Raw genomic sequence first — 27861 nt, forward strand, 5'->3', positions numbered from 1 at the left:
AAAAGGAGGACTTGTGGCACCTTAGAGACTAACCAATTTATTTGAGCATGAGCTTTCGTGAGCTGTACGAAAGCTCATGCTCAAATAAATTGGTTAGTCTCTAAGGTGCCACAAGTCCTCCTTTTCTTTTTGCGAATACAGACTAACACGGCTGTTACTCTGAAACATGATAGTTGGTGTTTTCCTTAAAGCCCCAGTTCCTGGAGTCAGATGGTTCTAGGGAAATCTCAGCTTTTACTTTTAAAAAGGAAAGTTTCTAGTCCTTATGGGGGCATAAAAGTTGAAAATGTCAGAGCTCAAGTAAAAAAACACATATTTATTATTTTTAGAATCTTACAAGTTTTCGGACAATCTCATGATTGGGGGAGGGGGTGACATGAGTTTTGAATGATTAGGGTCGTCAATAATGCATCTGGCTCATAGACAACTATTTTTAAATCACAAATTTCTTTTCCTATGTTATTAATAACATCTTAGATAACGGAAAATTAAAGAATCTAATTTACTTTGTACTGCTTGTTTACTTTGGGTTTATTATTTTCCTTTTTCTCAGCCAAGACAATGACACCAGACAGGACAATTTCAGTTTTGTTTATAGTCAGTTTCACCTTGTTATTACATATTGTTTATCTTCCAGCAGCACCCAGAATGTGCTTCTGTGCCTGTAAGATAGTCCCTGCCCCAAAGAGCTTGCAATTTAAGCAGCAGATCAGTGCTGAGATGTCTGGATCACAGGCACAATAGGAGAATGTTTATTTGTTTTTGTTTTTTAAGTAGAGTTCATTGGAACTTCAATCTGTGTAAGTATATTTTTGCAGGTCTAAAGCTTCCATGGTTATCACTACAACTACAATACCACCTGCTGAAGTGAAGAAACAGACTGACAGAGCCAGAAGAGTACCCAGAAGTCACCTACTACAGGACAGGCCCAACGAAGAAAATAACAGAACGCCACTAGCCGTCACCTTCAGCCCCCAACTAAAACCTCTCCAACGCATCATCAAGGATCCACAACCTATCCTGAAGGACGACCCATCACTCTCACAGATCTTGGGAGACAGGCCAGTCCTTGCTTACAGACAGCCCCCCAACCTGAAGCAAATACTTGCCAGCAACCACACACCACACAACAGAACCACTAACCCAGGAACCTATCCTTGCAACAAAGCCCGTTGCCAACTGTGTCCACATATCTATACAGGGGACACCATCCTAGGGCCTAATCACATCAGCCACACTATCAGAGGCTCGTTCACCTGCACATCTACCAATGTGATCTATGCCATCATGTGCCAGCAATGCCCCTCTGCCATGTACATTGGTCAAACTGGACAGTCTCTACCTAAAAGAATAAATGGACACAAATCAGACGTCAAGAATTATAACATTCAAAAACCAGTCAGAGAACACTTCAATCTCTTTGGTCATTTGATTACAGACCTAAACGTGGCAATTCTTCAACAAAAAAAGTTCAAAAACAGACTCCCAGGAGAGACTGCTGAATTGGAATTCATTTGCAAACTGGATACAATTCACTTAGGCTTGAATAGAGACTGGGAGTGGATGTGTCATTACACAAAATAAAACTATTTCCCCATGGTTATCACTATGTTGCACACCATGGTCACTTGGAACTGAGATAGAACTCAGATCCTACATTACCACAAGCTCCTACCACTCCAGCTAAAAAAGAGTCACCCAAAGCTGTACAGGTTCTATGACCTACTGTTCTGATTCCATCCTCCCTAGGGCAACGGCATAGCCCACTAGCCAGTAGAGTATATTATTTTCTGTGCAACTGTTTCTACCAGTCAGAGTTTGAAGGCTTAGTTTTACAAATGCTAGATTTTGGGGGCTTTCATTTGATTTGGTTCTCTGGTTTTGGTGCTGTTGCATTTTCTGGTATCATGCAAACGTGCTGCACCAGGGTGCTCCTTTCAAGAAAGAATGTGTTGATCTTAGTATCGGTTCCCCACAATCCCCATTGTAAGTAAATAAACAAACACGGGTCATTGTCTCCCCTGAAATTCCTTTAGGCTCTACAATAACTGCCAATTATTCAAACCGCATGTCTGCCAACTCCCAAACAATCTTAGACGTTACTTATTCACCTGGCTCAAAGAGGAAGCAGGTATGCAAATCCATCTGTACCTCCTCCATTTAAAAGCCACTGATTAATGTCACTGACAATTTACCAGGCTCATTTCCATCGGAGTCAGCAGTGTTTAAGTGTGCTCTGGGTCTTCAGATTTCACATTCGGCTCTCTCAAAAGCTTCTGAGAGGGAGCAGGGCTCATTGTTCCTCTCACAAAGCAAAGAACCCTCCACACTGAGCAACAAAACAACTGCTCTCCAGTCATGCAGGCTCTCCAGGTTGCTGCCCTGTGCCTTTTAATGGCTCTGGAGCCAGTGAATTGCCAGCAAGGTGAGTGTGATTTCCTACTTTTCGGAGTGGAACTGGTTGAGTCTTGAAAGTTTCTGGTTCTGAGTGAAACAGCTGATCCATGAAGGGGTTAGTCTTTAAGTCAGCTAAGGAGCAACGACAGAGAACTTTCTTTTTAGCCAGGTGAAGGAGATGGGACTGCAGTGCCCTTTAGGAGATGCTCCGTCTGCGTCACAAATGAATTGCTGAGAGTTTGAAAACAAAGCATTTCATCTGAAGCTTTGTCTTCACTGCAAAAAAACAACAACAACAAAACAAAACAAAACAAAAAAAACAAGGCATGTTCGCTGTCTTGCTGTGAAATCTAGTGGAGACAAGAAAGACACAGGTAGTGTTTTACCCTGTGTAGCTCACTGAGCACAATATTATACACCTCCAATCCGGTGTTTAACTCCATTGAGGTAATCGACCTGTGCCTTACCTCCACTAAGATCTGACACAGAGATTGCTCTTTTGATATAAAGACCCAGGGTTTTTTTGCAGTGAAGACATAGTGCTAGGTTTTTAGTTACTCTAGGACAGTGGCTCTCGACCTTTCCAGATGACTGTACCCCTTTCCGGAGTCTGATTTGTCTTGTGTACCCTCAAGTTTCACCTCACTTAAAAACTGCTTGCTTACAAAATCAGACATAAACATACAAAGTGTCCCAGCACACTGTTACTGAAACATTGCTGACTTTCTCATTTTTACTATATAATTATAAAATAAATCCACTGGAAGATAAATATTGTACTTACATTTCAATGTATAGTGTATATAGAGCAGTGTAAACAAGTCAGTATCTGTATGAGATTTTAGTTTGTACTGGCTTTGCTAATGCTTTATATGTAGCCTGTTGTAAAACTTGGGGGAGATTTTTTGGCAAGCGTGATCAAAATTGCAGATTCACAACATGAGAATTAGGGAGATCTCATTGCATGAGCAATGGTTCTCAACCAGGGGTACACATACCCCTCAGGGTACAAAGGGGTCTTCCAGGGGGCACCTCAACTCATCTAGGTATCTGTAAAAAGAACAGGAGTATTTGTGGCACCTTACAGACTAATCCATTTATTTGAGCATAAGCTTAGCCCACTTCATCAGATGCGTAGAATGGAACATATAGTAAGAAGATCTCTCTCTCTATATATATATATATAGAGAGAGAGAGAGAACATGAAAAAGTGGAGTAAGAGGCTAATTAATTAAGATGAGCTATTATACAAAAGTTTTTTTCGCCTGCTGATAATAGCTCATCTTAATTAGCCTCTTACACTTTGTATGGCAACTTCCACCTTCTCTGTATGTGTATATATATATATATATCTTCTTACTATATATTTCATTCTATTCATCCAATGAAGTGGGCTGTAGCCCACGAAAGCTTATGCTCTAATAAATTTGTTAGTCTCTAAGGTGCCACAAGTCCTCCTGTTCTTTTTACAAATATCTAGATGAGTTGGTGTGCCCCCTGGAAGACCTCTGTATACCCTCAGGGGTATGTGTACCCCTGATTGAAAACCATTGCTCATGCAATGAGATCTCCCTAATTCTCATGTTGTGAATCTGCAATTTTGATCATGCTTGCCAAAAAATCTCCCCCAAATCGATGGCTTCACCCACTTTTCAGAAGACTTAATGTCACAGAGGCCTCCTGCTACTGTGACATCATTTGGTTTTATTAAATACAACAGGACATTTAATAGTATTATAAAGTGTTCTGATGAATAATTAAAGCTAATCTTGTCTTTTCAATGTTCTTGAACCCCTGCCCTGCACCACACCCCCCCGCACTTTGTGTTGCTCCATCCTTTATTGTTTTGTTTGTTTACTTGCTTGTTCTCAGAATTTAACTGCCATGGATCTCCCAGTTATTAGGGTCCAATCCTGCACCACTCAGTCAAAGTGAGTGTTGCCATTGACTTAAATGGAAGCAGGACTGGTCCTTTTAATGACGCTTTTCTGGATTTAGGGACCTATATGACGTTTCAGATATGGCCAAAGCTCACAAACAGCCACATTTTCAAAGCACCCCAGAAAGATGCACCCTTTCCCCAGAATCCATCCAATGTGTATGTGCCCATATAGGCTGATTTGTGCAAAGCAGGTAACAGCATGTGCAAGGGCTATGTGCATTGGCAGCCCCCCCGCACCTTCAGGGCCGAGAATCGCTCCATCCCCTCGGGAATGGCACAATCAGCCAGGCCAAGACCTGCCCCGGCCGGGGTCCCTCAAGACGCACTTGCCTGGAGGGGCCCAGCCAAGCCCTCCACACTGTTCCCCCGCCGGCTGAGACTGGCCAGGCTTCTGCACCAGTCCCAGGCAGCTCCGCTCTGGGGAGACAGGTGGGGCCCCACAGGTGGTGGGAAGCAGACACTGCCCAGAGCCGGAGGGGTCCAGCCAGGGGGCTGAGAGGAGCCGGCGGGTGCGGCCAAGGGGTGGAGAGGAGCCCTCAGCCAGCTGGCAGGCAGGCCGAGAGGAGCAAGTGGTGGGCGGGGGAGTCAGTGGGGTCTTGGGACACAGGGCAACCGGAGCAGGCCGGGGCCCCTTCTGAGCATGGGCCCAGCTCCATGGAGCCTCTGGAGCCATTGTAAACCCGGCACTGAGAATGGCCACTCACCAACCACCAGTCACCCCTTCCCTCTTGTCTCCACTTACTCTCCAGTCTCTGCCTTGTCCATGTGCTGCTGGTACCTTCATGGCCCTGCACTGACCTTTGCGCCATCTCCTTTGATGCAAAGGATGCTGGGGCATGTAGGGAACTAAAGGTGCCCATTACAGAAGTCAAAGCAGAAACATGGAAAACTTTCTGAACTGACACAGAAAGGGGACATGGTGCCCTTGTGGGGAGAGGGGAGTAGTGTGTGAATTTGGATAGGGTAAGGGGCACATCTCATCCTAGTCAATGCTGGTCAGTGCTGATTCAAAACCATAGAGGGCCCATTTTCCTGATCAGGTTTGGATGCTGCTGAAATCTTGTGAAAACAGCTCTTGGAGCAAGATCTTGGCCCAACATGGTGGAAACCTCTTGGGAAGAGATGAACGGATGAAATTTCAGTCTTTGGGGCTGAAATGTCATGAAAACAACTTGCCTGAACCCAAGTTCGCCCTTGAGCTGCTAACACGGGCCCAAGCCTCATCTGGATCTGGATGTGAACATCACTTCCCTGGGTCACGTCCAGCACCGCTAATGCTCACCCACCGACCAGGAAAAAACCAACACAGTAATAAAAAGAATCCAACAGCAGAGGGATGAATCAGAGAAGGAAATGAAGCAGTCCAGGCTTCAGGATTATTTGGGATGATGACACATTCCTAGGACTAAACTCTGTCCACAGCTAGACCTGCCCAACCCCATGGGTGGCACTGGGAGCAAGGAGTTAAGCCCTCTTGTTTATGACCTATGGGGAAATGCCAGCAGTGGGGCCAAATCCTACTCTATTTACACACCTCTGTGAAAGTCAGCGAGGCTGCTCTTGTGTTTCTGGATCCCGGCTTCGGCAAATCTTTGAACACATGAGTAATCCCATTGCATCAGTGGGACCAGTCTTCTGTTGAAAGTTAGGCAAGTGTTTACTTTCCTTAGAGGTGATTTTGGGCATCAATCTTTTAGCATACAGAACAAACTGTCCTCAACCTACAGCCTTGTGCTAAGTTAGGGCTGGACGCTTTTGCCTCTTGTACTGCTGGGATTGTTCTGTTTCGTTGCTAAGTTTACAGTACTGCCAGTCCTGGGCATTCAAAAATCCTAAATCAGATCCTCCCATAATCATGAGCTTGGCTAAAAAAAACATGAGATTTTAAAAAGAATCATACATTTGAGGGTCTTTATATTTGCCTTCTATTTACTGAACATTTAGGGTTGCACTTGCCTCATAATTTTCTCCACAGACATGAGGTCTAGAAACTTACTATTTTTAAAACAAGAACAGAGAGTCTCCTATAATCACACGATTCCAGGAGCTGGGGCTTAAAGAACACACCAAATATGACAAGACTCATGGTACAATCAAGAGAATTGACAACACTGAGTCTAGTTCATAGCCAACTGCAGATGACTCTGCTTTATAAATATGGGTGTATGCAAAGCACGTTTACAGCCACTAAAAAATAGACATTAGTTTTGTCATTATGTGGGCCAGATGCTTGGCTGGAGTAAATTGTCAGAGTCCTACTGGAGTCTAAGGAGCTACATATATTTACACCAGCTGAGGACCTAGACCATGGCATCTTTGCTCACACTTCCTGGGCCAGATCCTGAGCTGGGGTATATGTGTGTAGTTCCATCTCTGTGTTTTGTTTACAGCTCTTTCTTTGTAAGAGTTCCCCAGCACCACCGTGGGCCATGGGAACTCGCGGAAATATTCACCTCCCGGTTTTATAGCAAATGCGCAGGGACACAGGTGTTTCAACTCCAGAGGCAGGCAGTGTCCTTTCCTTCTTCTCCCAGCCCTGCCACATACCCATATGCAAATCATGTGCGTTATTAAAAGCCTTAAGGAGCCAGGGGTGATTAATGCACTCAGTGATCTTGTAACCTGGGAAACCTATTTGTGCTTGTGCAATATCGCTAATGACACTGTGTCCCTCCTGCTAAGGAGGGGATTTTACACCTGGGCACATAAGCAGATGACAAACCGTGAATCACCGCAGCTGACACACAGGCCTTGCTCATTTGCTGCCTTTACACATGGAGCTGTGAAAGGCGGATCCAGATTTCAGTCTGAATCCAAACTTTCCCAGAGATTGTGGGATAGTTTCAGGGCTGGAGTTTTGGCCTGATCTTATGTCTCTTCCTATGGAAAGCCCTTTCAAACAACTGGAAGGGCTGTTGGACAGGGCTTTGTTAGGCTTGAGATGTGCATTTATTTTTTTTTCTGTCAAGAAGATCAGCAAAGAAATAAATAGCTCCCAAGGGGTTGTAATTCTGCCTTGGTGCAGTTCAAATGCAGACTCAAGGAGCCAAGTTTTTCAACCGAGTCTTTTCAGTTGTGCCTGCAATGTTGCCCACGCGAATCCCTGCTTTTGCATGTACACATTGCAGCTGTGGGTGCTGATCAGATGATGAGATGTGTAATCGCAGGGCTTCAACAAGCAACGGTGGGGGATTTTGCATGCTTCCAAATTCTGGGGGCCCACAGACCCTGCTCCTACAGTGTGTTTTTCCCTCCTGCTGAGGAGGGGTCTGTATAGAAGATAAAAAAAGGACAGATCTAAGAGTGGTACTTGAAGTAGTAGTGGTCTGAGTTGAGGGTGCTGGGTTCGGCCCCCGCTGGGGACTCTCGGCTGCAAATTTAGAAGCTGTCTTAGGAGCCATGCCTCCTAAATAACATGCATCAGATGCGTGCATCAGATGCTGTCGGAAACAGCAACAACTGAATGCTCAGTCGTGACACGTACTTGATTGTCTCTGGATTTCTGCTGTCTATGGCTTTGCATTTTTGCCCTTATTGCAGGCTTGTGTTGGCATATTCCTTCCAGTGACGCTGGAGGGAATCCCATCTCGATCTGGCAGCCCGTGCTACACCACCTCGTTTCTCGGCGGGGCTGTGGCTAGCCCAGCCTTCAGAATAAATGAGATGCCCAGGAGGGAAAACTTATCTGCTGGCAAGAGAAATTGGCCCACTGGCTGGGCTTCCGGCAGAGTCAAGTGCTGGGCGGAAGCCCACGGAAGCATTTCCACTAGGTTTGCAAAGTGGAAAAGACAAGACAGCCTTAGCAGGGTCTGTCTCAGCAGAAGGATGACTTTGGTGGGACATCAGGGGTGTGTGAAGGAGACTTTTGGTTTGGGGAGGGGCGTTGGGCTGCCAGGAAAGGCTTTTGGGGTGAGGGAGAACAAGCAGGGTGGGAACAGGCAGCAGGCCTGGAAAGGATGAGCCTGGACTTCCACTTACCCACCACCAGGCAGTCAAGTTCCTCTGAGCAGCAACCCTCTCAAGTGATCAAAGTCTGTAAAGAAGGGGGACAAAACAATGAAACCAGACTAAGAAAACACTGAGCTGGGTCCTACATACAGGGCCATTTCGGGGAGCAGGTACTCGAGCAAGGAGTAAAACCACAAAAAGAACCAGGCCCTGAGCCATGGAGGGAGGATAGTTAGGGATTTGGGAGGCCTGGGTTCAATTCCCCTGTGTCACTTAGTCTCTCTGTGCCTCGGTTTCCCTCTGCACAATGCGGATAACAGCACTGACCTACCCCACAGGGCACTGTGAAGATAAGGACCCTGAAGACTGTGAAGTGCCCAGATATAATGGTAATGGGGGGGCATGTAAATAGTTGAGAGATATCTAGATCCCTGGATCCAAACACCATCCAGTGTAGGATTGGATGCTTTGCAGCTGCGGCCCTTGGCTGAGTGCTACCAGGAAATGGTAGTTGTTTGATGGTAGTTGTGTGGCACGCCACACAGTTTGGGACCTCTGATCTATTTGGCATGAGTTACACTCATTATATGCACATATTGGATGCCAGTAAATACCCATTTACACCTGATGTGTAACTTACCACCACCAGGCACCTCACTCCTGAATTTGGCCCATTGCCTATATGCTAGGTAGGGTAGGATTTTACTGTTGTTCTAACCAGCTTGCCTTTCAATTTCCTGTTGAAAGACAAAGTCCTGATCATCTGGGATCTTGGTTAGCTTCTGAGTGCCCCCTTCCTTGCCCCCCAGAGGATATTCCCAGCCTCCTTGCCCAAATACATGTCAACAGGAGTTATTAATGCAAATGCTGACCTCACTCTACGGTGTCCCTACCTAGGCACTGATTATTGAAATGGATTAGCAAATAAACAGAGAGACCATTGTCTGAGCGAGCCCTTTAGGGACCATTGTTGAAACTTCGGCTGTGCTGCTAATCTAAGGTAAACATTTTACCAGCCAGCCCCGTTCTTGAAAAACATTGTTAAAGTTCATCTGGGCCAGGACCCATCCGGCAGCATTCTTTGTGTCTTTCCCTTTTACATAAACTTCTTTCCTCCTGGGAGTGAAGCCATTTTTAGTTTCCTTCCCAATGCTTAAAAGCAGTCACTTTCCTTCATAGAATCATAGAATCGTAGGACTGGAAGGGACCTCGAGAGGTCATCTAGTCCAGTCCCCTGCACTCATGGCAGGACTAAGTATTACCTAGACCATCCCTGACAGGTGCTTGTCTAACCTGCTCTTAAAAATCCCCAATGATAGAGATTCCACAACCTCCCTAGGCAATTTATTCCAGTGCTTAACCACTCTGACAGTTAGGAAGTTTTTTCTAATGTCCAACCTAAACCGCCCTCGCTGCTGTTCAGCACTGGTCCTGTGCCCTGGTTCTATCAAGAAGATGGCTGCATTGCTCCAAGGGGTGATGTGATCCTTAAATACACACAGGGCTAGATCCAACCCAGCTGGTGCAGCAATGCCCTGGCCATCCAAGGGGAGATTCAAGGCTTGTGGCTTCGATAAGGGCTGGGGAAAGCTGCTTTCAAACTGCCAGAGATCTATCAGAGCTCCGCCACTTGGAACAGCCTTTGAGTGGGGGGACTGACTCTTTGGTTGCTCTGGCCATGACTCGTTTTCAGCGAGCGATGCTCACATTTTGGCCCCTTCCCCTTAAGCAGAGCTGCATCTGCTTTGTCCTGACATAACACACTCCTGGGGCAAAGCTGCCATGCGCAGGAATCTGCAGCAGGGTTGATATCTGTGTGACCCGCCAGTGAATCTGACCCCTGGTTGGCATGCTGGGATCCTTTGGGGTGAAAAGAGTGGGGTGGGGGCAGCCCTTCAAAATGCCATTTTTCATAAGTTGTTTGCAGTGTTGCAGTAGCCATGTTGGTCCCAGGATAAGCGAGAGACAAGGTGGGTGAAGTATTTATTTGGAACCAAATTCTGTTGGTGAAAGAGACAAGCTTTTGAGCTCCACGCAGCTCTCCGTTAGGGCTCTTCTTCAGGACCTGAAGAAATGCTCTGTGGAGCTCGAAAGCCTGTCTCTCTCACCCACAGAAGTTGCCCCAATAAAAGGGCTTACCTCACCCACCTTGTCTCTCTTTTACTTAAAAATAATGAATCATAATTGCCCCAGATTGAATAAGGGAGTGGGCGGGTGAGGTTCTGTGGTCTGCGATGTGCAGGAGGTCAGAGTATATGATCATGATGGTCCCTTCTGGCCCTAATGTCTATGAGTCTATAATGAGTCATGCATGGACCAGGGTACAGTTTCTCCTTCCAAGTAGGTTGCCACAGTAACCAGGGTTTCTTTGCTAGAGAGAAGGTCCAGAGATGTAGGGATGTTTTTGGGATGGGTGATATGGCAGGGGACACAACAAGATTTGATTCTCTCCACTTCATTCACCCTAATGCAGCATTAACACAGCCAGACTAGTTCCCTTCCTGTTGACCTTTCAGATGTTTGAAACCCATTCTGTCCAAGTCAGAGGCAGAAATTCCAGAGACCTTCCTGGGAAGGGGCAGACAGCTCAAAGATTAGCTCGGAAGCAGAAAGTCCCATTATTATTATTATTGTATTCAAGGAATACCGTGAGGGCCCATTTGTATAGCAAGTCTCGGTTCTGACCCGAAAGAGTTTGCAATCTAAATAGACAAGCCAGGCAAAGTAAAGGATTATTATCCCCCTTGTGCAGATGGGGAGCTGAAGCCCAGATCCGCAAAGGTGTTCTGACTACCTAACTCCCATTGATTTCAATAGGAGTTAGGCACCGGAATACTTGGAGCATCTGGGCTTAAGTGACACACATGAAGTCTGTTGCAGAGCTAGGAACTAAAGCCAGATCTCCTGAGTCCCAAGACTTAACCCCAAGTTCATCCTTGCTATTAACATGGAAGCCTTTAATGCTCTCTTCCCCCGCTTCCCACCACAGAGCCAGCTAGTGAGTAGCTCTACGGCTTAGCAGAGTTGGGAAACCTCTGTGTGGCTTGGCAAAGGAGTCGGGGGAATTAGAACCGCATGCGCTTTTGTTCTGACTTATCGAGTTGTCATGGGCGTTGTTTCCCTGCATTCTCCTGAATGCATCACCCCAGCTTGCAACTGGTTCCCTCTGCTGCTGACTGGCCCCCCTCCAGCCCTGTCCCTCCCCCAAAACTTGGAAGGTGATCACACTCCAAACGAGCAGCCGCCAGCCAGCGGGGTGTCACACCGAACATGCTGGTACCTCCTTTGCCAGGTTTGTTATGCTAATGGACCCACCATAATCCGCTTTGCAACATCATAATAATTAGTGACGGATTACAGGCTCAGGAAAACATGGCACTCCTCAGTGTGAGCGGATGGATGGAGGCTTTCGGTTCGGGAAAGAGGGGTTGGGTGGAGCAGCGTGTGCTTGCGAAGATAAAGGTGCAGGTACAGAACTGGGTTGAGGCATTTAATCACAGCCTTGGTTTGTGGGCAACATGGAGTCACATTTCCCCCCAGGGCAGCTCAGCGAGCGATTGGTCATCAAGGCGCACCCCAGTGCATAGAAATGGTGCACAGACCGCACCATCCTATCAGGGCGATGTACATCCTTGGGAGCATATGGAGGGAACAGTCCCTGCATTCCCGCAAATCCAGGGACTTGGATTATCCCTAGTCCCTGCACAGAGTGCTCTCTGCAGCCCGTTCCCTGCACATCCACATAATAGCCAGAGAGACCATCCTGCCGACTACACAGAGATTCTGAAAAAGCCCCATAGATATAGTAAATTGAGGACTGTGTTGGACTTTCAAGTTGTCACCTTAAGGGGGAAAGGGGTTCTGCTCATGTTCATAAGAACATAAGAATGGGCCATCTAGCCCACTATCCTGTCGTCCGACAGTGGCCAGTGCCAGGTGCCCCAGAAGGAATGAACAGAACAGGGAATCATCAAGTGATCCATCCCCTGTTGCCCATTCCCAGCTTCTGGCAAACAAAGGCTAGGGACACCATTGCCTGTTCGCAAGCTAGAGGGCTCTGTAGGGAAGTGTGTTCTCAGAGCCAATCTGGAAAAAGCCATCTTAAAGCAAAGTAGGGTGAGCTGTACCTGGCTGCCTTAGGAAGCAGCCTGTTTTTTCTCTCTCTGGTTTTGGGTTCTTGTGTGTTATCTTGAGTTCTGAGAGGCAGAAGGGTCCACTAGTTAAGGCGCTACTCTGGAGACATGGGTTCAGTACCCTGCTCTGTATACAACTGGTACAGACTTCCTCTGTGGCCTTGGGCAAATCACTTAGACTCTCTATGATTCTTTTCTCTATCTGTAAAATGGAGATCATTGTAGCCTACATCAGGTAAGCCATCTATCAAAGGGTCTTAGATGGTTCCCATTATAACAGCTTCTGAGCACCTCAAACTCTTTAATGTGTTTATTGACACAGCACCACTCTGAGGCAGGGTTGTGATGTTATCCCCACTTTACAGATGGGGAACTCAGGCACAGAACAAAAAAGGGCTGATTTTTAAAAGCATTTAGGCACCTCCAAAAACCCAACTGTAAGGGACTTTCCCAAGCCAACAGCAGAACAAAGGCTTAAACACACGACTTGACAAGTCTTAGGTTAGCACCTAGTCACTGGCTCACCCTTTCTCTCAGGTGCCAATTTGTTTTTCCTGTCAGATGCAGAACATTGCCTAGTTAGTCACATTATGCGCTCTCTCTCTCTCTCTCTCTGTTTCTCAGGGAGACTTTATATTCATTTTTTTCTTGTTTTTCTCTCTCTGAAACAAATGGCATTTTGAATGAGGGCTATATTGCTACTATTACTTATTTATACTGTGGTTATGTCGAAAGGCCCCAACCTAGGAATGGGACCTCTGCGCTGGGTGCTGTACAAATGGATAATGAAAAGACTGTCCTTTCCCCAAATACATGGGGCTTATTTTAGTTCTACAAGGGGAAATATAACATTAGAGATGGGTCTGAGATGCAAAATTTAGATCCAGATTTTTAACCACTCATCACTGGGAGAGCCTTTGGACTCAAGGCTTTGGTTTGGGCCCCTCTCCAATGGAAATGAGGGACAGGGGGAGAGGAAAGGGTTGACTCATCTGATGGGGCCCTGGTACAACTCTCAAGTACAAAAGGAGGGGCTGCTACTTTGGCACACTGTGCTCAGTGCCAAAGTCCATCCCACAGTGCAAGGCTAAAGTCCTGTCCCCATTAGTCTGCATGAGGCATGGGATGGTATTGATGTGGTGGGGGATGGACGGGCTGTTGGTGGTGATGGCATGCGGATTTTTAATGACAATCCTGTTTCTTTGCCTGTTTGGGTCTGCAAGGCTCAGACCACAGAGCAACCAGCTCCCCGGATCCTTACTAAAGCAGAGTGGTCTTGAGGTCAAGACCCAGCTTATGGCTGAAGAACTCTGGGTTCACTTTCCCAGCGCTACCCCATGCTGTCAATCACAATCGCTGACTCAGCCTCACAAGGCACTTTTGACTCAATCCTGCAAGGTCCTTAAACTTGTGCTTACATGGACTTCAATGGGTTTTCCAGGTGCTTAAATTCAAGCATGGGTTTAGTGCTTGGCTGGCTTGGGACCAGAAAGCTCAGCATGATTGAGCCCTGAGATCCTATATTAATGGAAAAGCAACAAGGAATCCAGTGGCACCTTAAAGGCTAACAGATTTAACTGGGCACAAGCTTTTAGTGTTTAAGGTGCCATCGGACTCCTTGTTGTTTTTGTGGATACAGACTAACACGGCTACCCCCTGATACTTGACACTATATTAATAGAGGCAGTTGAAGAACCTAAACAGAACAGGTGAAGCTAAAAATATCTCTAACGTTTGTCTCCACCCTTTCTCTGCAGCCCGGGGAAATCTCCAGCCATGGATGCAAGGGGTTATTGCAGTGGCTGTTTTCCTAGTCCTGGTGGCAATTGCTTTTGTGGTCAATAAGTTTTGGTGTCAGGAAAAAGAGTAAGTGCGAGTTTTCCTCGTTCCATTTGATTTGGGCTTCATTGTTGCCAGAGCAACTCCAAAAGCAGGGCGTTTCGAGTTTTATCTGCGTGGGGCACAATGTGATCACTGCACAAAGCGGATAAAAACAGGGAATCTTTTCTGATCCTCTTAATGGTATCGGTTTACAGGGACCGTGGACAACACCGCACAAGGCGATGGTCGTACTGTGTAACTCCACAGCCTTGTGGTGGCACTTTCACTTCCTGTCCCTGACAGGATCCAGAAATGGTGCTTAAAATGCCAAAGCCTTGTTACCGAGACATTAAAGTGGCAAATGAACAAGTTCCAAACTCAGGAAGCGAAAGGGCTGAAGTTCCAGACCCTGAGCTCATCGAAATGTTCATCGCTCCAGTCCCTTCAGTCGGGTGGCATTTAGAATAGACACTGCTCCTTGGCCCAGCTGTTACTCGGTATCAGGGAAGGCCAGCTGAAATGATGCATGTTTCACCACTTACATGGTGCCACCAAGGGATACGGGGCAGTTCAAAGGACGACTGACTAGCCAGTCTCAGAGGGCCATGTTTGATTGACTTAAAGAGTGGTACCAAAAATTATAGCTGCTGAAAATCTGGCCTATGGAGATCAGTGATGTTATGTTCATTGACATATTTTGGGGATCTGGCCAGAGAGGAAGGATGGTCAGTAAGACTTGGGAGGTCTGGGTTGAAGTCTCTGCTCTGCTACAGACTTCCTGTATGGCCCTGGGCAAGTTAGTTAAGCCCAGATTCTCAAAGTATTTACACGCCTAACTCCCAGTGATTTCAATGGGAGTTAAATACCCAACTACCTTTGAGATCTGGGCCTCAGGGTTTGTTTCCCTGGACGTTTACTTTGCGGCAGGGGTGTAAATCTCCCCTGCACTAGCCAACCTCATCCATGTGGACCCTGCTGATGCACACTAAGAGTTCCTTAGTGCGCTTTGATCTAGTCCAGTTTCAAAGAGGAGTAGATCAAAGCACATTAATGGACTGTTAGTGCAGGTCAGCAGGGTCCACACAGACAGAGTGTGGCAGGCTAATGTGGATTCTAGCTGCTCATGAACCCATCAGTGCAGTAGGGAGATTTGCCATTCCCTACCTCCCAGGGGTGTTGTGAGGATGAAGATATTAAAGACCAGTGGTTGCTCAGATAATACGTTGATGGAGGCCATATGTGTACTTCTGATGAATGGTTTAATATATTAAGATTTAACTTGCTAAACACAGACCACAGATAGACAGGTTGTGCGATGCTGCTGAGGTCACCACCCTCGAGATGGGTTGACTTGCTTGGTTTCATGTCAAACCCAAGCATTCCAGGGTTGAAAGTTTGACTCAAGCCAGGACCATTCTGGGCTCGTGAGGCTGGGGGGAGGGGAGAAATGAAGCAGAGAGAAAAATTCTAATGAAAAACTATGGTGAAATGGGGAGCAAGGAGAGAGAGCAGGCTAAGTGAAAGCTAAACAGAAAGGGGTAGAAAAGGGTTAGAGAAGAAGAACGAGAAAAGCTGAATGAAGAGAGAAATACAGTAGACAATATGGGCCTGGTTCTCAGTTACTCTGTTTCTGTATTTGGGGAAGAGTTGAAAGATACCCTGGGAGGTTTCACCATCCTCTGAAGCATGGGTTACTTGCTGGTTGAACTAGAATACATGGTGAATTCTCTGTAACTTGTGGTCTTTAAATCATGAGTTGCGGAGTTCACTAACTCAACCAGAGGGTCTATTACAGGAGTAGGTGGGTGTGGTTTTGTGGCCTGTGATGTGCAGGAGGTCAGACTAGATGATCACGATGGTCCCTTCTGACCTTGAAGTCTGAGTCTGTGAAAGAGGGGATTAAGGTCTCTGGCTTTAAACCGCCGTTGGGATCCTGCAGGGGTCTGTCTGGCTCCAGTGTAAGCTAGAGCTGCCTCAGGGCTGCTCTAACTTCAATGCTGCTTTCCTGTGCCCCCGTGGGCCCTGAGAGGCAGAAAATAGCTGTAGCACAGTGTGACCTGGCCACATCCCTGATCCACTCCCTACTCCTCAGTAGGGCAGACCTACACAAAGTAGGAAGCCCCTAGTGCAGGGGCATTTTCAAGGGTCCATTTCTGGCACTTTACATCCCCTTTACACTGCCAGAGTGGCATAAATGGGTCTTAGGATAGCTGAGGATCAGGTCCCATACCCTCCTAGCTTCTGGGCATGCCCTTCTCTCCTTAACACAGAGCACAGGCTACCCTTGGGCTAAAGTACATGCTTTGATTTTTACATCAAATTGGATGCTCCCTAATGGTGTCTAGTAAGAGTCAGGAAAGAGGCCCCGTTGCACAGCTGTTTGGTGATGGAGCCAGCACTACTCGTGTCACATCTGACCCCCTCTCCCCAGGAGCCTAGTTTTGTCTCTGGCTCAAACATTGCTCCTCGGTGTCCTGTCTCGTGTTAGAATCTGCCGGCTAGGGCTGGGAAGGCTAGAAGCCCATTTTGCCTCTCAACCAGGAAAGACGCTGTGGAGGCGTAGCAACCTGGCAGCATTTCCAGCCCTGGTTCTGTCACTGTGGCTGCAGTTAGCAGCTTAATCCCTGCCTGTTTCTGCCTTTACATTTCTTGTGCAAGCCCCAGACCTCACCCGCCAGCAAGGACGGAAGGGAATTGGAGACATGCACCTTCAACGGAGCGGAGTCAGAGCAGTAGATCCAAACCTCCCTCAGGGGAGGGCACAGTGCTGGATCTGGCTCCAGGTCTAAACTTCTTTGGCTCACATCTAGCTGTATGATAGGCTGACCCAGAACAGCCTGTCCAATTGGCACCATCAGCTTGGGACACGGACACACACAAACACACCTTCTCAGAGGCAGACTCCAAGACACCATTTGAGGCAGAGTCTCTTCTACTGTTGAAATAAAAAGAACATTGCAAAGTATTTTGCAACAGCCCATTCAGAGACTGACTGGAAAAACCAGTTAGCAGCAGAAAACAATTCAAAGGTCTGACAAATTAGTCTCACCCAATGCTGCAGACCTGGCACTGATGTTACTGTGCAGCAGGAAGGGCCAACTGCAGGGATGTAGGATTTGCTATCTAGGCAGAAGGAGCAGTTAAAGAATGACTGACCCACCAGAAATCCCAGAGGGCAAAATCCTGCAACCCTTAGTGATTATGTTCAGGCAAAGTCCCTGAGCAGGGACTTTTTGAGCTGTAGTTATTAACATTCTGGCTGCAGAAAGTAGACAAAGCTCGTGAACAATTCAGTACATGTATAACCTACTGGTAAGTGTGTATGTTACAGATCCTTCTTTGTACCCAGTCCGCAGAGGCAATGAGTCTGTTATCACCCTAGTAAGGTCAAGCTGTGGGAGCTTTTTGGCTCTGGAGGTCGCTGGGTCAATCGCTGGTCTATCAGCCATAGAATCATAGACATGTAGGGCTGGAAGGGACCTTGAGAAGTCAGCAAGTCCAGCCCCCTGAGCTCTGGCAGGACCGTGTAAACCCAGACCCTCTGTGGCAGGTGTTTGGCCAATATCTTTTTAAAAACTTCCAGTGATGGGGACTCCACAACCTCCCTTGGAAGCCCGTTCCCGAGCTTAACTCCTCTGAGAGAGTTTTCCCCAAGATCTAACCTAAATCTCCCTGGCTGCTGATTAAGCCCATTACTTCTTGCCCTGCCTTCAGTGGACATGGAGAACAATGGATCACACGGCCTCTTTATAACAGCCCTTAACATATCACAAGCCTGTTATCAGGTCCCCCATCCCTCCAAATCTTTTCTCAAGACTAAACAGGCCCAGGGTTTTGAAGCTTTCCACATAGGTCAGGTTATCTAAACCGTTTATCATTTTTGTGGCTCTCCTGTGGACTCTCTCCAAGTCGTCCACATCTTTCCTCAAGCGCGGTGCCCAGAATTGGACACAGTCCTCCAGCTGGGGCCTCACCGGTGCTGAGGAGAGTGGGACAATGACCTCGTGTGTCTTATGTACGACACTCCTGTTAGCACACCCCCGAATCATATTCGCCTGCTTTGCAGCTGCATCCCATTGCTGGACCATGTTGAATTTGTGACCCACTGTAACCCCCAGATCTTTTTCCGCAGTGCTACCACCAGCGAGTTATTCCCCATTTTGTAATTGTGCCCGTGATTTTTCCTTCCTCGGTGACGCCCTTTGCACTTGTCTCTACTGAATTTCAACTTGTTGAATTCAGACTGATTCTCCAATTTGTCAAGGTCGTTTTGAATTTTAAATCTGTCCTCCAAAGTGCTTCCCACCTCTTCCAGCCTGGCGTCATCTGCACATTTTAGAAAGCATTCTCTCCACTCCATTATCCACGTCATGAATGCAAATACTGAATAGCACTGGACCCCCGCAGGCCCCACTGAATCCGCCCTCCCAATTTGACAGCAAACCATTGATAACTACTCTCTGAGTAAGGTCTTTCAACCAGTTGTGCATCCACCTTACAGTAATTTCATCTAGATCGCATTTCCCTAGTTTACTTATGAGAATGTCTTGCCGCACTGTGTCAAAAGCCATACTAAAATCAAGATATATCACATCTACTGCTTCCCCCCATCCATTAGGTCAGTAACCCTATCGAAGAAGGAAATTAAGCTGGTATGGCATGATTTGTTCTTGACAAATCCGTGGTGACTAGTTCTTATAACCCTATTATCCTCCAGGTGCTTACAAACCAGGTATTGAAGTGAGGCTGATTGTCCTTTAATTTCCCAGGTCTTCCTTGTTCCCCTTTGTAAAGATAGGCCATGAAACCACCTCCTGAGCCCTCTCATCTCCCTCGTTAGGAGGAGCCCTTCGTTCCAACTGTCCCACCTCCACCTCTGCAGCAAGTAGCCTGGTGCCCTCAAGAGTAAGATCACTTGTCCCACAATGCTCGCTAGTGGCAGCTGCTGCAGCAGGTCCTGGAGGATCGATGACCAGGGAGTGGTCAGCACTGTGATCTGCAGTGGAGAGCTGAATGTGTAAGATTCAAGGAACTGAGCTGGATACAGCCCGGGTGATTGGCAAGGGGACTGGGGCATGAGGCGAGAGGCTGGTGGAGAACCATCTAGTCCTAGGAAGGATTTGAGGGTCACGCAGGGTAACTCGAGTCAGGGGTAGCAGAAGCTTCCTAAAAGTGGAGGGCCACTGGTGCCCAAACTGTGGCCCCGCCCCAAGCACCACCCCTTCCCCCTAAAGCCCCGCCCTCGTGCCGCCTTCCCCCAAGACCTCCCCCCCGCTCATTTTTCTCTGCCCTCTTCCCCCCATCGCTTGCCCTTATGGCCGGTAAAAAGTGGGAAGGCCAGGGACCCCTGGCCTCCCCTGTTCCACACCCCTGCCTAGAGTAGCTGCTGTGGACTAGTTTTGAAGCCTGGAGAAATAACTCTCTACTTACCTCTGTCAAGATCCCCAGCAGCCATCTGGGATCATCAAACCACTTTATTCTCCGGCATCTTTGCAATTCTGGGGTGCAGCTGGCAGAGGAAGAAGTGAAATGCCATGAGTTGGTGTTGTTGTCCCAGCCTGACGAGAAACACATAGTACTAAACAACTTGTGAGAAAACCTCTCATCCTGAAATCTTCACCCTGGTTTAGCTGACCAGTTCCTGGCTGTATCACAGACTCTGTGCTTTTGGGAAAATTACTTAGGCCAAGGTCATGAGTTAGATGCTGAAATACCTCTGAGGAGCTGGGCCTTAATTATGCTCGGTACCTCAGTTTCCCCCTCTGGAAAAGAAGGATGAGGACCCGGGGGTGCTGAGAAGTTACTGTTTGTGAAGTGCTTTCAGGGTTGGGAATAGAGCCCTGGGGCGGCATCTCAGCTGGTGTACCTGATCAGACCTCCGCTGACTTCAGGGGGCTATCAGTTTACACCAGCTGATGTGCCTGACTCCTGGTCTGCAACACTGTCCCTGGGTCATGTTGCCCGATGGTGGCAAGGAGGCAGTGTGGTCCGGTGGCTAGCTCCCTAGCATGGAGCTCAGGGTTCTAGTCCTCATATTGTCTCTTTTTCTGCCACAGTTGTCCCCCCTGTCTATGACGGAGAGAATAATCCTGACCTCCTTTGTAAAGTGCTTTGAGATCTGTGGTGAAAAATGATGATGATTATCAGGAGCTTGGACAAGCATTCATAGTCTGGTGTGTGGATATTAAGCGAACCGCATCTCAGGTCCGTTTGAGGTTCACTCGTTTGCTTGTGAGGGGAGCACGAAAGGATTCATTGGTTGAAAACAACATTGCCAACCCCACATGTTCAAACACCAGGAGTCAGGCTCCCCAAAAATCATGAGATTGGCTTAATCAGGAGGTGATGTAAACATAGATGTGGTGGTCTTTCTATTGGCCTTCTGCTTTTTGGACCTTTAGGGTGCACTATGGGGTCGCATATGGAAGCTTTCTCCACAGCCATGAGGGATAGACTCTCAGTTTTTCTTTAAGAATGAAGGCTGAAGTCATCACAGAGTCATGTGACTCCAGGAGCTGGGGCTTTAAGAAAGCCAATAATTATCATGCGACTCATGAGAGTTGGCAACACTGTGAAAATCAAAAAAACAGCTTGGTGGGACTCCATTACAGGAGGACGCACACTTGAGACAAAAAGCAAGGGAGGAACCATAAGAAAAAGAACTTCACTGATCACCTTATAGATAGATTTCATGCACAGATTGTTAAGGCCAGAAGGCGCACATTGTGACCGTCCAGTGTGAGAGTTCTCCAACAACTTGTGATCTCCTTATGCTTAACAATCGGTCCTACCTTGTATTTAGTTTGGATGCTCTGGTTACCTTCTCCAGACCTGAGGAAGAGCTCTGTGCAGCTCAAAAGCATGTTCCAAAGATATTGCCACACCCCCCTTTTCTCTCTCTCAACGGCTTGATAAGTGGTATGAAAGCTTCGGGTTACTGTTCAAATGATACCTGAGCTTTACAGAGTGTGAAATCATTTGAGCTGAAACTCTGTTGCTCACTTGTGTGTCAGCCAAAGAGGCAGAAATACAATGCAGCCAATGGTCCTTCCATGGTTCTATCTTAAATTCTTTCAAATGTGCTTCTTTTGTTAGGGAAAATATGGAGTCGGTGGTCACCATAGGAGACAAGAAGGAAGAGGATGTCGTATCCAACGGGACTGAGGGGAGGTATTCGATCACCGCGGCTGATTTTAGGTGAGCCAGGCGTTCAAGAACTTTCGAGTTCATCCGAAGTGGATCCCTTCTGTGCTATGCCAGGAGCGGGGCAGAAATGGTTTGATGTCACACTTGGGCCATTCAGCATCTGGGTTCGGGTCACCAAAATAATCTCCAGTGTAAAGTAGGGCAGCTCCTCCTCTCATGCCCAGACCTGCCCCTAGTCCTACCTCTGCCCCCAGGACACCTCCTATGCCGAGTCTTGGGAGGAGCGGACAGCACAGGGCTGCTTATGGTGGCTCTGCGCAGGCCTACTGAGATTAAAATTTAGGGCCCTGGTACATCATGTTTGCTGGGGCCCCACCCCTATTACAGCCCAGTTACAAACGATTAGAGGGGGGGCCTGAGCTCAGGGCCACAGTACAATTGTCCCCCCTTTTCCTCCCTGCTCTTGTCAGTTTTGGCTGTACTGTACGCTTGCACTGGAAGAATTTTTCCTCTGGTCCTTTTCCTCTCTACATGTGTGTAGGGGCCCACATCTGCCTTCATAAAACAGGGAGATTGCCAGGTGACAAACATTACAAGGTCAGAACAAGTCTCCCCTTTTCCCCTAATAACAGTTTATGAAAACAAAAGTGGATTTTTAAAATCAAACGGATGTGTTCACCCTTAATGCTGCCAGGTTCTTCAGCCCACTTGGATCAGCAAACCGGTCAGTTTCACTTTTGTTTCTGGCCAGGCTAGGCTTTCTAGGGCTGGCTTACAGGTTAGCAAAGATAGGGCCTGATCCTGCAGGGCTCATGCACCTGCATAACTTTATGTGCTATGAGGAGTCCCAAGGAAGCGTAAAGTTAAGCAGGGGCATACGTCTTTGCAGGATCGGGGCCTCCCGTACACTCATTTTGGCAATTCCCACCTCTGACAAACCATAATTGATGGCAGCAGCAGCGTAGACATTAGTGCAGGCCGAGCTGAGGCATTTTCACTAGATCGTAAAATTCTCTTATGGATTTGCCCTGGTTAGTCTGAAAGCCCTGGTTCCACCATCCAGAATTCCAGAAGCTGCTACTTGAGCATTAGCTGTTAGCATTACAGGCCCTATGACACATAGTTAATGTACGGTAACGTCCCAGGGAAATGTTTGAATTTCATGGCGTCTGCACGGCTGCCGAGTCTCCCCCGTCCCTCTCCCCAAACTGCTGTGATTCTTCCAACAGCGAGGAGGTGGAAGCTGTCAGCCCTGTCCCAGACAGTGGGGTTAGGGGCAGGCTGGCGGGAAGGCAGTGTCTCCCCAACGGACAGGATCCCAGGATGCCACTGCTGCTTCCGGTCTGGCTGATGGGGCGAGGTGGGGGGTCAGCGCTAATAATGCCTCTGCTCCTTGCCAGCCAGTGCTGGGGTGTCTCCCCTGGTCCTAGGGGTGCTTCTCCAGGGCTAAGCCAAGGCTCCTAATCAGTGCATTGTCAGTGCTGCCTCCCTCTCCCTGGTGGCTGGACAGGAATAAGCAGCAGTGGCCAGAATCTCTGGCCATGAATGAGACACTGCCCACTAGCCCACGCCACCCTACTCCCCACATTTCCTGTGATAGGACCTGCTGCCTCCTCCCCGCCCCCCTCTGGGATGGGCCTGCTAATCCTCTATGAGTAGCCACCACCTCCCGCTGCTGGAAAAATTGCAGCATGGATTTATCTCATGATTTCCATGAAAGCAAAAGTTACACACGTTCGAGCAGTTTTGACTTCATCCAGTAGAGGACAATGGTTCACATATACACAAACCAGTTCACAACAATACCACACGGGCCATTCCTCTAGCTCCATTCAAACTAAGTAATATTGAATTAAAAGCCTAACCATAAATCCTTCCTTTACTGTCATGGTAAGTGTGGTGTACTGAAAACTTGGTTAAAATTGTAGGCTGTCACTTTAAATTTCAGGGGGGTTTCTTGTGGGTTAGGGCGCTGTATAGGGAAGCATGCATTCTGAGTCTAGCAGCAGTCAGTCTGCAGCCATCCAGCCTCGAGTAAGGTGGGGTGAGTTGTTCTGGTCTGTTTTAGGAGCAGCCTGTTTTCTCTCTCTCTGGTTTTGGGTTCTTGTGTGTTATTGTTTGGAATTCTAAGCAATGAAGTCATGTTACATTGCAACCTTCCAGCAAGAGTATTTATGTTTTTATTTACTTCTCTGTGTGTATGCTGTGAATGTAACAGTAACTGATGGCTTTCCTGTAACATTTCAGGTCCAAAGAAACCCAGCATGCCTACGAAAATATCATTGAGTACGAGGGGAAAGTCATCACTACTCTGATGTAAGAGCCGCCTTCAAGGATCGCTCATTTCGTGCCATCCTTTTTCGCTCCTCTCCAATTCTAACTTGGCATCCCTGTGCGGTGGTCAGCTCGATAGCCTGGAGTCATTGCACCTGGATTCACCCACGCCCCGGAAGATGAAGTTTGCTCCCAGCATCACCCAAACCTGGGCAGGGTGGGAAGGACAACAGCCACGGCTGCCTCTTACTCCCCATTCCCTGTTGGTGTGCAGGGAATGGGAGAGGCCATCCCCTCCAATGGCTCAGAACCAGATACAATGCAGAGGGAGAATAAAGGTCTGGTTCAGATTTCCCTCCATTCCCTCCCCCCCGCCAACTGAAGCAAGAGAGAAGCAGGAACCAGCCTGTTACTCCCAGAATCACAAGCCGTTCCAGGCTAGGCTGTAAGATTGCAATGCTGCCCTGTTTGTACAGAAGCCCCTTCCTTCTCTTTGCCTAAAATAATGTCACCTATGACATCTCTTCTTCTTAGTCCTAGCCCGGTGTAATAGCATTTCTGTTAATCACCTGTGCAGTGTAACAGCCTTTCTTTATAGCCAAAGAAGCTCAAATATTCTACACACGTTCCCTCAAGAGCTAGTTATTTATTGATCGCCAAAGCTGGGCATCCTTTTGAGGGTGAGGTATCCCCTTTTCCTTTTTATTCCTCTTTGTGAACAAAAGCCAATTGGTTGAATTTGCCGGATCCAAAATCTCCTCTTGTGAACATCTTTTCCTGGTAGCAATAAAGAGAATTATTCTTTAATGTCACGGTGGCACCCAATGAGTTACAAGGCACAAAGCATCTTCATAGATGCCCAAAAGAATTTCGTAAACAGGAAAGAACTTCATGCGGGGTGAAAAATGACATTCCTGGCAACATGCAGAAGGCAGGGCCAGCCTGAGATTGCCACAGGAAGGCTAGGATCAGACCTTCAGTCCTGGTGTCTCTCACACATTCCTGGCTAGCCTACAGGCTCAGCCTCAGTGGGAGTTTTGAGCGAGCGAGGAATATAGGATTGGGATCTATCTAAGGCAGAGCATTGATGGAAGAGAGAGAGAAGGATGGTTTTTGTGGCTGAGGCGCTGGATTGAGACACAGGAAATCGAGGTGCAGTTCCCGGCTCTGCCCCAGAATCCTTGTGTGACCTTGGTCAAGTCACTAGGCCCAGATCCTCAGTGGTAGTTAGGCACCGAAATCATAAAACCATAGGACTGGATGGGACCTCGAGAGGTCATCTAGTCCAGTCCCCTGCACTCATGGCAGGACTAAGTATTACTTAGACCATCCCTGACAGGTGCTTGTCTAACCTGCTCTTAAAAATCTCCAATGATGGAGATTCCACAACCTCCCTGGGCAATTTATTCCAGTGCTTTACCGCCCCGACAGTTAGGAAGTTTTTCCTAATGTCCAACCTAAACTGCCCTTGCTGCAATTTAAGCCCATTGCGTCTTGTCCTATCCTCAGAGGTTAAGGAGAACATTTTTTCTCCCTCCTCCTTGTAACAACCTTCTATGTACTTGAAAACTGTTGAAAATCATGTCCCCCCTCAGGCTTGCAACCCCTCAACGTACCTTTGAGAATCTGGGTCTTAGTTTCTCTGGCCAAGATATTTTAGGCTCCTGACGTCCATTGAGTTCAATGTAAGTTAGGAGCCAAAATGCCTTTGGGGGATCTGGGCCTCCATTCCCCATCGGTAAAATGGGGATAACACGTCGTTCTTTCTCCCACTGTTTGTCTGTCTTGTCTGTTCAGACTGTATGCTCTGTGGGGCAGGGACTGCATCTTGCTATGTGTGTGGACAGCACTGAGCATCATGTGGCCCTGATCTCCGTTGGAGCCTCTAGGGGCTGCTGGTATACTGTTGATAATAATGGGCTGCAAAGGGAATCACATGCCCTAGCCTTTTCTGGAGGATTTCAGCTCTGGAGGATTTCTGGAGGATTTCTGGATGAGGTCACCCAGATTGTGGTTTAAAGCAAGAACTAAACTGGAGGAGGTTCAATGTGCATCAGCCTGAACCACCCTCCACAGGGGAAATATTGAAATAATCTATTGATGCATATCAGTTCGGTGGGTTTTCCAGCATTTAAGGACCATGGGCCTCACTGTTATTTCTGTTCTGATGGTCGCTGCTCTCTAGAATGGGCCAGAAATTGCTTGTGCAGAGATGAGGGAAAGAGAATAATAAAGTAAGGTAACAAAACAAGAGATGTCAGGGCCTGTTTGGTTGGAAACCTGGCGGAGAGACGGTTCTGAAATGGGGAAGGGAGATGGCTTTTTATGGAGCAATAATACTTAGATGAAAAAGCTATAGATCTTAAAGTGCTTCAGAAAAGAGTTAAATAGCATTACCCTCGTTTTACAGATGGGGAAACTGAGGCACCGCATGCAAATGGCTTGTGGCAAGGCCAGCCAGTGGCAGATCCATGGGGTCTCCTCAGCCCCAGTCTAGTGCCCTATCCTCTGCCCCACATCAAACTGGTTCCCTTATTGCTAATGTGAATATTCCTAAGGCTGGACCCAGGTCCCCTCCAGGTGACCGGAAAGACTCCCATCGACTCCAGCGGGAGTTGGATCAGGTCCCTGAGAGTGCCTGGTGTTGGCACTTTCCTTGTTAGCTGCAGGTTAGAATGATTTCTTCCTGCTGGGCTGTTAATTAACCAGAACGCTTCTCATTCCTACGTGAGAGACGTGGGTTGTTTTGCTGAAGCTGAGATACTCTCTGGGGAGATTAGCTGCAGATGAGAGGCTCCGAACACCCTCTGCCAAGCATGCTTGGCTAATACAATATGCCAGCCCCACCCACTTAAGAACCTGAGCACACAAACATCTAGCCCAGGAGTAGCCCCTCTCAGGGTTGCAAGTGTTTGCAGGGCTGGGCCATTAACACTTAAAATCCTTTAGGGACAAAGCCTTTATAGCCTTCACCACTGCCTGGTTACCTCTCTCTGCTGGAGAAGAATGCTTTCAGTTCAGGTGGGGAATGGGGCTGGACTCAGCTGCAGGGAATTATGCCATTAAGGAAGGACTATAAGAGGGGATTTTGGGGGGCTCTGGGTTTGACTAGCTCTGGGGTTGGGGATAGGAGGGAAAGGTGATTTGGTTTGGAGTAACCGATCGTTCAGTAATAGTGGTACCTAGCCAGGATCCTACCGTGCTGCACAAACAGAACAAGGAGAGTCCCTACCTCAAACTTCTGTTAATCTAATGATAAGACAAGAGCCTACAGCCAGGTTAGCCTCATCTAGTTTAGTTTATGCTCATTCTGCTCCAGCTTCATGAAATCCTCTCCCTTAATGCACTGAGCTTAGGCTTGGAGAAGTTTTTTAAACTGCCCAGGGCTCTTTGCCTCTGCTTACACGGTCTCTCCTGCCACCCTCAAAATATTTCTTTCCCACCTCAGACCAATTGTGATATTCCTTGCTCTGGTTTAAGAGGGGAAACCTCTGGAGTGCTTGTAAATCAAACGGACTTCCTCACCCGTGCCCCCTCTGTTGTTGAATCACTGAGATGTTCCCAAAAGCTTCAGTCAAGATCGCAGCCTCTTGGCGCTAGGAGCTGTATACACATGTGTGAAAAGGCAGGGCTTTCCTGGAAGAACTTCATGGGTGTTCCGCTGGCTGCGCAGATTTGCCAAGCAAGCTTTGAAACATTTGTATTGGATCAAATTTCAAGTATAGGAGCACTAATGCACATGTAGCTATGGGGGGAAGCTGGATGGGTGTGTAAAATTCTCTTGCCTTTTGGCTGTGTCTATTTAAGTGAAGAAGGGCTCTAGATCTGTGGTGTTCAGAGCCAGATCCAAATTGCTCTGCAGTCTAGGGCTCTGTGATTCTGAAATTTTGGCTGGGGCCCACTTCCCACAGCATCAGAGCAGTTCTCAGAAGAACAAAAACAGCTACATGGCCCCACGCCATTATTTCAAGAGCGATTTGAAGTTTTTGTTCGGTGAGCAGCCGATTCAATCTACCTGGAGGCTGAGTCAGAAAAGGAACAAAGCATGTTGTTTCTAGATCACACCTCCTTTTCTAGACAGCAGAGTTTTCTGGCTAGGGCAAAGGACTAGGACGGGAGCACACTGAGGTTCTACTCCCGGCTCCGATGCTGACTTGGGCCAGTCACTTTATCTCTTTGTGCTTCCATTTGCCTATCTGT

The 27861-nt window shown here is 47.6% G+C and overlaps 1 protein-coding gene and 1 long non-coding RNA gene across 2 annotated transcripts; one reads left to right on the top strand and one right to left on the bottom strand.

Annotated features, from left to right (window-relative positions):
• Positions 1-2177: 2177 nt before the first annotated feature.
• Positions 2178-24468, top strand: PDZK1IP1 (PDZK1 interacting protein 1). Its single transcript, XM_073357796.1, has 4 exons — positions 2178-2425; positions 14178-14286; positions 21337-21438; positions 23635-24468. The coding sequence occupies exons 1-4, from the start codon at positions 2359-2361 to the stop codon at positions 23705-23707; spliced, it is 351 nt and encodes a 116-aa protein (XP_073213897.1). The 5' UTR covers positions 2178-2358; the 3' UTR covers positions 23708-24468.
• On the bottom strand, positions 5824-22668 carry LOC140916314 (uncharacterized). The gene is made up of 3 exons (XR_012160496.1): positions 19672-22668; positions 8318-8372; positions 5824-7608 (listed from the first exon to the last, which is right to left on the bottom strand). It is a non-coding gene; the product is annotated as an uncharacterized lncRNA (long non-coding RNA).
• Positions 24469-27861: the final 3393 nt, after the last annotated feature.

Source organism: Lepidochelys kempii, chromosome 8 (assembly GCF_965140265.1).
Source record: "Lepidochelys kempii isolate rLepKem1 chromosome 8, rLepKem1.hap2, whole genome shotgun sequence".
Classification (NCBI taxonomy): domain Eukaryota; kingdom Metazoa; phylum Chordata; order Testudines; family Cheloniidae; genus Lepidochelys; species Lepidochelys kempii.

Excerpts from the sequence above, each read along its gene's own strand:
- PDZK1IP1 (XM_073357796.1), top strand. The coding sequence starts at position 2,359 with ATGCAGGCTCTCCAGGTTGCTGCCCTGTGCCTTTTAATGGCTCTGGAG. Across the intron at positions 2,426-14,177 it reads GCCAGTGAATTGCCAGCAAG|CCCGGGGAAATCTCCAGCCA; the intron begins GTGAGTGTGATT and ends CTTTCTCTGCAG. Across the intron at positions 21,439-23,634 it reads ATCACCGCGGCTGATTTTAG|GTCCAAAGAAACCCAGCATG; the intron begins GTGAGCCAGGCG and ends GTAACATTTCAG.